This window comes from Microtus oregoni, unplaced genomic scaffold, assembly GCF_018167655.1.
Source record: "Microtus oregoni isolate MIOR12 unplaced genomic scaffold, Mior012 000036F_ref0000092, whole genome shotgun sequence".
NCBI classification, from domain to species: Eukaryota; Metazoa; Chordata; class Mammalia; order Rodentia; family Cricetidae; genus Microtus; species Microtus oregoni.
Window position 1 is genome coordinate 27,045,609 of NW_024543095.1, and position 11,084 is coordinate 27,056,692.

At 37.6% G+C, this 11,084-nt stretch overlaps 1 protein-coding gene across 2 annotated transcripts in view; it reads left to right on the forward strand.

The window, feature by feature from the left end:
• Positions 1 to 10,660, forward strand: part of LOC121432909 (growth hormone receptor-like) — a 263,812-nt gene extending 253,152 nt beyond the window's left edge. For both annotated transcript variants that reach the window (XM_041631091.1, XM_041631092.1), the window contains exons 7-10: positions 640 to 805; positions 2,601 to 2,691; positions 7,413 to 7,482; positions 7,702 to 10,660. In XM_041631091.1, the coding sequence (XP_041487025.1) occupies positions 640 to 805; positions 2,601 to 2,691; positions 7,413 to 7,482; positions 7,702 to 8,676 (1,302 nt within the window). In that variant the 3' untranslated portion in view covers positions 8,677 to 10,660. The remainder of the gene's footprint in view (positions 1 to 639; positions 806 to 2,600; positions 2,692 to 7,412; positions 7,483 to 7,701) is intronic.
• Positions 10,661 to 11,084: the final 424 nt, after the last annotated feature.

The following is an 11,084-nucleotide window of genomic DNA, read 5'->3' on the forward strand; positions in this document are numbered from 1 at the left end:
TTCTACACAGATTCTAGAGCAACAGACTTTCCTGAGGTAGATTTAAGACTTCTGGCATAAATGAAGTGTGTAACTGCTCCCAGTAAAATTATTGACATTTTGAGACAACTATAGTATTTCTAGAATTATTTCAAATTCTGTGATTATTAATAAATGACTACCAAGATTTTCCAGAGAATACATATTCTACAGATATATAATCTGCTTGTAGCCTTTGGGGTATGGAAATATGGGGTTTTCTGTTCTAATATATTGCTCTATACAAAGGTCTAAAGTCCCAGAGAAGTAGGTAAAATATTTGTACTCATCTTTATAGTTCTGCCATGCTCAAATCTGTTATAACTTAATCTTCTCATGACCCAATGTAAAGACATAATCATATTTCTTTAAACAAATGTGTACCTTTGAGATTATACTAAGAGAAATTTGAAGATTATTATTATTATTATTTTAGCAAAATTATTATTCTTTTAACAAAATGATTCATTACATAATTTGTCTCAGTGTATTTTATTTAATAGCCAACTCCCTCTGGACATGTTAAAATACTACTCAATTTCTAGTAACCCCGTGACTTGCATTTGTGCCTTGAGTTGCATAGTACCTGAGGCCCTATGTCTTTATATTTTGTTTTGAAAGACGGGTCCTTTATGGTCAACATCCGTCCCACTCTACTCGTTGAGACTGGAAAAGGAATATGAAGTGCGCGTGAGATCCAGACAACGGAACCTGGAGAAGTACAGCGACTTCAGTGACGTGCTCTACATAACATTTCCTCAGATGAACGCAGTGACGTGTGAAGAAGGTAAAGTGGGGGTGGGAGTTAAACTGCTGCTATCATGACTTTGGGTGACATAGCAACTACCATGTGCCCACACTGTTAGTCTATTGTCTAGGTCAGCATACCCTAGTTTCATGTATCAGGGGCAAGACATTGAAGTCGCTATCTGGAGAAGATGTATGCATTAGAAAAAAAAACAAACAAAAGGAAAGACTGGAGAGATGGTTCAGTGGTTAAGAGCACTTCCCGTTCTTCCACAGGACCCAAGTTCAATTCCCAGCACCCACATTAAGAGATTGACAGCCACCTGTAACATCAGCTCCAGAAGATCCGCCATCTCTAGCCCTTGCTGGCACCTGCACTCACGTGCACACATACACATAATTAAAAATAATAAGATCAATTTTAAAGAAATAACAAAAGGATTCCATTTCCAAATTATTTGATTTAGGAAACATCTGAGGACAGGTCAAAACTCAAATAGGGGAATAAGGTGTTTGTTTGTTCCTGAACAGTAGAATTCTAAGGGAGTATTTTTTTTTCCTTTATATATTTCTTTGTATGTATATTTTCAATTTTTTCTGCAATGTGTGTGTTTTGCATTTGTATCTGGATGAAATGGTAGTGCTTGTGGATTTGGGGAAGTACGGGCGTGGTGTGCATACTTAGAAAAAGCATAGTAAGCCAAGTGTTAGTCATATGCATGGGACGCATGAAGCGTTTGGAAATTCTACACAGGAGAAGCACAGAGATGACTCAGGATTTCTAGCTGTAGTTAGCTTCTGCCTTCGTGGGAAGAATATGGGGAACCAACCTCGAGGTAACTAGGGGCTATTTAGTCATAAGGAAAGAGATGGGGGGGGGTTCACAGACAAATTCTCCCAAGGCTCATAAAGTACACCAATATCTGAACGACCTCAGTACAATGTACATAAGCAGTTTTAAAGCTATAAAACCTGTTCCATGTACCTAGGTATATCATGGTTACTCTGCCCTCACAATGTTGAACAGCCTCAACGTGAAAACTAAAATATTGTCATTACAGCTTAAAATATCAATTGAGCATTATTTACCTAGGTTTAACAAACAACAATTTCTTCTTGCCACAGAAGCCTTGGTGATATTCCTTAGATATTTGAACATATGAAAATATTACAGTTTTGACTTTTTTTGCAACCTATTTGAAACATGTGCTTTTGGTTTTAAATTTTTCCTTTTTAATAATACTGTGTTTTTGAAATTATAATATAATTATATCATTTCCCCTTCCTTTCTTCCAACACTCCCATACGCCACCATCACTGCCACCTCAATTTCTCTCAAATTTTTGACCTCTTTTTCTTTTGTTTTTTGTTTGTTTTTGTTGTTGTTGTTGTTGAGACAGGGTTTCTCTGTGCAGCTCTGGCTTTCCTGGAACTCACTTTGTAGTCCAGGCTGGCCTTCAATTCACAGAGATCCACCTGCCTGAGTCCCAGGTGCTGGGATTAAAGGTGTGTAACATCATTCCCAGCGATCTCTTTTTCTTTAACTGATTTTAAACACACACACATATATGTAAAAATATATATGTATACATGCATGCATGTGTGTGTTTTAATCTAAAGAGATTTACATTTACAGTGGACAAGCATGTTGTATCCTTGAGAAAGAAAAACAACCCCGATTCATCCACTGTGTTTCCATGGTTATCAAGAGAAACACTAACTTTGTCATATGAATTCAAATTAACAAATGTTTTCTTGTGGGAAAGGGCAGTGCAATGTAAACTTTGCTTCAATTATTCATAATTCTGTTAGTGAAATATTCTTTCCTGTTTTAGATTTCCAGTTTCCATGGTTCCTAATTATTATCTTTGGAATATTTGGAGTAGCAGTGATGTTATTTGTAGTGATTTTTTCAAAACAGCAAAGGTAGGTGGAAACATTCTAATATGTTTTTGCAAATTCTGATGTTCTTGTGCACTCCCCCGTGTTGTGTCAAAATTTCCCCTGTAGAGTAGGAGGTAACATCTTAATTAACTCAGAAAATTTAATTTCTGGTTTTGCCTTTACCATACCTGTACTCAGTCTGTAGTGTTCACCTTAGAAAATAGAGAGTTTAGATCAGGATGTCGTGTAGCACATTAAGAGATTTGCAATGGTGCCTATGCAGATGTTGACAGCACTTCCTTGACTGAAGAGCTCCCCAAAGCTGTTCAACAAGTCACCCCTTCACATCAGGACCCCACAGTATCCCTGGATCTTGAGCAGAATCTGTAACCGTCATCATATACAATCTCACTGAAACAACAAACTGAACCCACCTGGACACTTCATTCTAAGAAACTTTCTCAAGTTTTTTCATAAGGTGTTGGTTTCAGATAAATTTTGGTTTCATTTAAATTATTTGCTCATCCATGATTTTATATTTTACCTATGTTTGTAAATTCGGTCAAAATTCCTTCCAAGTTTTTAAGAAATTCTATTTTGCAGTCTCTTGGAGTCCAGAGAGTTGAGTACAACTATTCAACCATTGCTGTTTGAGCTTGTTTATACCATTCATCCTCTCTGAAAGTCTACATTTTTGTGTGCAATGTGATCTTTTAAAACCCTTCCAACAATAAAATATTATTTTTCCTCTTGAAAATTTAGATTGCAGAAAACATTTGTGCAACATGCAGGAAAAATATTGATATTAATTTCCCTTTGTTTACATTAAGATATTTTTAGAATATCATGAGATCATGAGCCTCTTTCTAGGGCAAATATGACTACCACTTTCAAGATTCCTAGGACTCAGTTGGTCTTTGTACTGTAAGTCCTGCATCCTGAAAATCTTCAGTTTTAGGCCACCAATAGTCAGTTGCTCTATCTAAATTAAAATCAAGCCCTTCAGCTGAAGTCTAGAGGTATCAGCGACTCAAAATGGGTTGTAGGAATATATGGTTTGGGCTTTCAGTTGTTGCAACAATCTAAAACTCTCAAACCTCAAAGTTAGCCATCCTCAAAATAGAATTCAACTAGAAATAATTCAGGTAATACCAGCACACTCTTGAATGCCAAGAATACTGAAGACTACAATTGAATGAACTCCATTTTCAACCATGTTTTATGTTCAATTTTATGATGTAAATGAGGGGGAACACAAAACTCAAACTCACTGCATAATTTTTTTTTGTGGGGGGGATTTTTCGAGACAGGGTTTCTCCGTAGTTTTTGGTTCCTGTCCTGGAACTAGCTCTTGTAGACCAGGCCAACTTCAAACTCACAGAGATCCGCCTGCCTCCCGAGTGCTGGGATTAAAGGCGTGCGCCACCACCGCCCGGCCTCACTGCATAATTTTATTTTGAACTTATTTTTAGCCACATTCTTGTTTTATGAAAACTTCTACAATTGAAACAAAAGTGTTTTCAGTTGCTTGAGAAAAATAGATATATCTTTAGAATTGTAAGTAAAGTTTGAACTTGAATAATGCCAACAAGAATCAAATTAATGGATTTGAGTTAATTAATCTATAGAATTAGTGAAATTCCAAAATTTATATGATGATGTAGTAAATAAAATTGCTATGTATATAAAGCCATTCACTTTTAACACTAGTTGTTGATTTCAAGTCATGAAGGACAAGAAAAGATGTGAAATTGTCTAGCTATATTAGCTTAAAATCATATGAAACAAACTATCATCCTCTCAATAAATCGGACTTTAAATATATTAAATATATATTCAAAATCATATATAAATGCGTATATATGTGTGTATATACATGTGTGTACATACATGTGTATATTGACATATATTATATGTATTTATATACAATTTATTGCTATAATAATATTAATTAATATTGTATAATATATGCTGCTTATAATTATATCATATGAAGTCATATAACCTATTTTAATTATAATAGTTAATAATATAATATATGTGTTACATTATATAATATATTACAAATATTATATATGCATATATGTGTACATATATGTATACATATTAGCCTCTATTTTGCTTTGTTTGCTCACACTAATTGATTTTTCACTTCTGATTCTTCTGCCTCTACCATTCTGTGGTGCTAAGAATTCAACCCAAGGTTCTATGCATCCTTACTAAGTAAACATTATACCAACAGAGTTCAGTCATCACCTCTAACTAAAAGAATGTTTTGCTTTCTTATTGTTTTTGGTGAGATTAGGAGGTGAAGAAATGGGTTTCACTGGACATTTCCATGCATATATATCATCATGTTTCTTATTTCCTCCTATTGCCCTCCTCCTCCAACTCCTCTCCTTGCTGGTCCTCTTCTTTGTCCCTTCCGTTTTCTGCATATATATCACATTATCTTCCCTATTCTCCACATTCCCTTGCACCTCTTTTTCATCTCTCATAGCCTCCTTTCCACTTTTGTTTCCTATATATATGTGAATATACGGAGAAATTTAAATCTGCATTCTGTATCCGAATGAAAAGATGGTAGCTTTTGTTTTTCTGCATCTGCCTTATTTCATGGAACCTAACAATCTCCCGATTCATCCAGCTTCCCACAAATGTGATTTTTTTTCTACTATGGCAGAATATAGATAAATATGTGCACCACACTTGCTAAGAGTATATTTTCTATAAATAATGAAGCTTTAAACAAACTGTAATGCTCAGTCAAAATCAACAAAATTTGAAATCCTTATTGCACTCCAATCAATTTCTTTCAATTTCCTACAGAAACCTTTATCACTACCCAGATCTACACATGATAAAAGCAGAAAATGATAGGAAATAGCACCAACTGGAACAAAACTAACACACAGTTCTAACGTTAGAAAGCTTTAAGTCTTGCTCAAGATCCCAGGGATGTCAAGGGCTCCAGGATCAATATATCTTTCAAGTTTGTGAAAGAAGTTTACCCTGTTATAATCCAGATGATTAAAAGTAATGGGTGGCAAAATTCATATTGACATTCATATTTGAATTAAGTAAATTTGGACATATTTTCAGCCCAGGCTATCTTTCCTCTGTGCTTGTTCCCACCGTATGGCCGACCCAGCCCTTGAGCTGAAAGGGCTTATGAAAGAAAGAGCTGCATTCCCATCCAGCAGAAGTGAGAAACTGTGTGACTGTAGATCCTCAGTGTAATTCTTGTTTCTATTTTGGAGTGAGGATTTTGCTATAAAGCATGAGATGTTGTGAGACTCCTAACAATGGGAGGGGGTGTGTCTCTGACTTTTTTTCCTGCTCTTGAGACTCTTTTCCTCTTATTAGGTTGCCTGGGCCAGCCTCCTTTTAAGAACTTTTGCCTTGTCTTATTGTATCTTGTTTTGTCCTGTTTGACTATGTCTCTTGGAGACCTGCTCTTTTCTGAAGAGGAAACAGAGGGAGAATTGATCTAGGGGAGATGGGGGCAGGAGGGTGGAGGAGTGGAAGAAGGGTAAACTATGGTTGGGATGTATTGTATGAGAGAAGAATCTGATTTCAACAACAGCAAAAAATGAGACTTCTAGCTTAGCACTGAATGTTGAGATGTTTAACAAACTAGGCCGATCTCCCTTTGGCAAGCATGACCTGAAGTAGAGAGCCATCACTCCCATTAGAGGAGATACACAGCTTACCGGCATCACCAGTCCTCTTAATAATAACACTGCAACCCACCTGATTCATTGATTTATACTACTAGCTTGGGCCTTCAGTTATGCTAGCAACAAATAGATGGTTTATTCTAATTTGTTCAAGCAGCTTCCGTGTACTAAGTAATAGAATTTTAACAAGACACAAAATCTATAGAATAAAGATTAAAATTAATTATTCTAGGGACTAGAGAAGTGACTTAGCAGTTAAGAGTGCATACTTCTCTTGTAGAGAACCTAAGTTCAACTCCCAGCACCACCTAGGGGGGCTCACATCTGCCTCTAACTCCAGCTCTCGGGGATCTGAAGCCCTCTTTTTGCCTCACTTGGCACTCTCTCATCTGTGGAGTGTATTCAGGGAGACACATAAAATAAATCTTGAGGGGAAAGGGGTTCAAGAGAGGACAACTAGGAGAAGCTAGAGGAAAGAAAGGAGGGGAAATGTGAGGTAATTCAATTTCAATTAAAAACATTAAAAATAAACCTTTTCTCCAAAGAAAAAAATAATCTCAATATTTGAAGGAGAAACTGTAAATACATCGTAATATTATGTATATAAATCTATCCTAGTTAGAGACAGTTCAGAATTAGTCTGTCCTATTTAAAATGGTTATTCAACGTCACGCTGGTTAGAAGTCATCTTGAGTGTTTTATGGTTGCTATGGACTGTGCAGTAGTAACTCAGTCCCCTCCCCCACTCTCTTTTTCAAGGGTGAAAACGACTTTGGTTTCACTTTATGGACCAGTTTGTTTGCTTCTTGGTGCTGTGTGCTTTAAAGGTGGAATCCTATTTATGAGTTACTTGGAAATTGGCTCTAGACAGAGTTAGATTCCTCCAGTCAAATATTAAAATTGGCTATTCATCAAAAGTGCTAAGAAAAGAAAAAAGAAAAAAATAGAAGAAACCATATTTTACTGAAATGATCTTAAAGGCTTTTGATGATGTTTTTCTCCTGTACTTTTTGTCACCAACTGTTTCTCATAGAACATGTAATCTTTAAGATCTGTAAAAATAAAACTTTATTTGTTTTCAAGGATTAAGATGCTGATTTTACCCCCAGTCCCGGTTCCAAAGATTAAAGGAATTGATCCAGATCTTCTCAAGGTAATTAACTCTAAGCTGTGGGTCATTCAGTTAAGTACACTGAAGAACACTGTCCTCTATTGAAAGGGTTTGAGTTGTTTGGTTGGTTGGTTATTGGTTTTGGTTTGGTTTTGGTTTGGTTTGGTTTGGTTTGTTTTTTGCAAGCTCAATATATCCTACTGAACATTATTTAATCGTTTTGAGTTGTTCTTAGGTCTCCATTTTCTGTCTGTTTCCTAGGAAGGAAAACTGGAGGAGGTGAACACCATCTTGGGCGTTCATGACAACTACAAATCTGAACTCTACAATGATGATTCGTGGGTCGAATTCATTGAGCTAGATATCGATGATGCAGATGAAAAGAGTGAAGGGTCGGACACAGACAGACTTCTAAGCGATGCCCATGAGAAATCACTCAACATCCTGGGGGCAAAGGACGATGATTCTGGGCGCACCAGCTGTTATGACCCTGACATTTTGGACACTGATTTCCACACCAGTGACATGTGTGATGGTACCTCGGAGTTTGCTCAGCCACAGCAGTTAAAAGAGGAAGCCGATCTCTTGTGCCTTGACCAGAAGAATCTGAAGAACTCGTCTTCCTGTGCTTCCCTTGGCTCTCTGCACCCCTGCGTTACCCTAATGGCGGAAGACAAACCACAGCCACTTCTGAGCGGTGAAACTGAGTCAACCCACCAGCCTGCCTCTACACCGATAAGCAATCCTGCTTCACTAGCAAACATCGACTTTTATGCGCAAGTAAGCGACATTACACCAGCGGGCAGTGTAGTCCTTTCGCCAGGCCAAAAGATTAAGGCAGGGATAGCCCAGTGCAACTCGCAGCCACAGCCGGAAGTGGCTGCGCCCTGCCAGGAAAATCACAGCATGAACAGTGCCTACTTCTGTGAGTCAGATGCCAAAAAGTGCATCGCTGTGGCCCCTCACTCGGAGGTCACGTCATGTGTAAAGCCAAGCTTTAATCAGGAGGACATTTACATCACCACAGAGAGCCTTACCACTACTGCCCGGATGGAGACGGCAGAGCTTGCTCCGGATGCTGAGATGCCTGTCCCAGACTACACCACTGTCCACACCGTGCAGTCTCCACGGGGTCTTATACTCAACGCAACCGCTTTGCGTTTGCCTGACAAAAAGAAGTTCCTCTCCTCGTGTGGCTATGTGAGCACAGACCAACTGAACAAGATCATGCAGTAGCCTTTCCTATCTAAATAGCAAAGAAATGGCTGGGCATGAATGCCTAAACCAAAATCAGGTTTTAAATCTGTGCTGGGAGAGTGAGATGGTGTGTGTGGGTTCTAAAATACGTTTTTCTGGAAATGTTGAAACATTATCATAAAGTGGAAAATCAAGAATACTTAATCAGATAGATACTCCCATTGGAATTATAAATACTTTAAAGAATCGTCTCTAATACTGCTTAGTGGCAGTGATTGTCTGTATTGTGGGTCTTAATTTTGTGATACTAAGCATTAAATAGTTATGTTTTTCATGTATGTAAATCATGCTTTTTGAAAAAGCAAAACAATCAGGTGGCTTTTGCAGTTCAGGAAATTGAATGCCGATTATAGCACAGGCTAATTTTTTTTTCTTTTTTAAATAACTGGGAACTAAAATCTAGGCGAGAAGGTAAGGCTAGTTTGGATAGGTAAAGCACTTATTTTGACAAAAAAAATTGATAAAGATATTTTTAATAATTTACACTTAAGCATGGCTATTTTATAATATACCACACACATATTGTAGTTCACAACGATCCATGCAAGGATGTTAGAAACTACAGGGTAGAGCGTAATGCTCTGGTCAATGAACCTAAAGAAAAACAAACAAGTTAGATTTTTTACAAAGCCCTTTTTATAAGCCCCAAATTTTCTTAAATCTACAATGTCCAATAACCTGCATTATTGGAACGAATTCATTTTAAAGGTTTAAATGGATATTTTTTTAATTTATAAAACAAAATTTTTATACAGATCAACATATCGCACACCCAACAATGACAGACAGGATAGTAACAAACAGAACACTTTCCTCACCAAATTTAAGTCCAAACCACAGGGCTCCACGCCAAGAGAAGCAGAAGTGACAGTGGTCCTCATCAGTCAGGATGTGGAAGAGCAGCGGAAACATGTGGAGTGGGATTTTGAGAGCCCAGGGGTTGGGAGAAGAAGGCTCCCACACCTGTGCAGCATTGTCTCTTCGAACACAGCTTGGTTTTTACAGGACCCTAAGAATTAATTCGTACGAAAGGAAAGTCACCTGTTGAAGCACAATGGATAAAGTCAACCAGGAAGTAGAATAGAAAACTGAAGGCCTAGATCTCTGTTTCACAGCCAGACACATACTTCTAACTCATAGGGGAAAAGGGGACAGAATAAATGAGTTTCCCATCACAAAGGACAACTCAGAATCAATTAAACAAGTAGCAGAAACTTTGTCGTCAAACCTTTTATAAGGTGTATTTTAAATAGTAAGAAGGGATTTATCACTTCTTATTTACCCCCAGGAAGATTAGTCTCAGCCAAGGTAGAAAAATACCCGATATAAAAATCACTCTTGGACTCCCTAATAACATAAACATAGTTTTTTTGGTTAGCCCCCCAAAAAGATGTGTGAGAGAAAGAGGACTCTCAGCCCACTGAAGAATACGTCTCATTTTTAAGTATTTTTTAGAAGCTTGAAACTTTAAAGTTACCTTTAACTTTTAATGATATTTACCATTTTGCTCAGACCTTTGTGGGGAAACGGGCTTAATGTTTAGTGGTTTTAAATTCTCCTTCTTGCAGGAGAGACAGTGACAATCTAGCATTGGGTGTTTACGGTTCACTGTGTTACTTACTTGGTAATCATTTTTAATAGATTTTTCTGCTACCTTGCTGCTATGGTTTCTCCAATGGCTACATGATTTAGTTCACATGAAATATCATCAACTCGGAATCTATTCAGCTTAAAGACGTGTGTTTTGATGAACTATCTTACCATTGCACCATAGGCTGACCATGTTTCTATAGCCAAAATTAGCTAAATACCTCAATTAGTCCCAGAATGTCAGTTTTGGTACTCTGCTGGCCACACAGCCATTATTCACAGTATGACTAGTTGTGTCCAGCAGTCTGTATTTAACTTCCTTATATGTCTGTGGATTTTCCCCTTCAAAGTTCAATAAATTTATTTTCTTGGATTTCTGATCGTGTGTTCCTGTTAACCCCAAAATGAAAGCACCCCAACCCAGACTCTGTTCTGAGACCCGCACAGTAAAGGAAATGGCAAAGTTAGCTTAAATAACAGCAGGTGGTGGATCAAAAGGAGCAGAGGGACAGGGGGTGACTAAGATACTCTTTGTCTTGTATGGACTGTGTCCTCTCTTGAGGCTACGACTTTACGCAGACAGAGACCTACAGAGCCATGCTTTGAACACATCTTAACAGTCCAAGCTGATGTGAAGTCTGTGGGAAATGGAAAGAGGGAGAAGGTTGGCATTCTCTCTAAGATGCATTGCTAGCTTGACCTAGTAACTTCTCCTGGTCAAAATGATCTCTTACTGGTAAGTCACATGGGGATGGATTGCAAACTACAAAATCTAGAGATACACCATGGTTTAGACT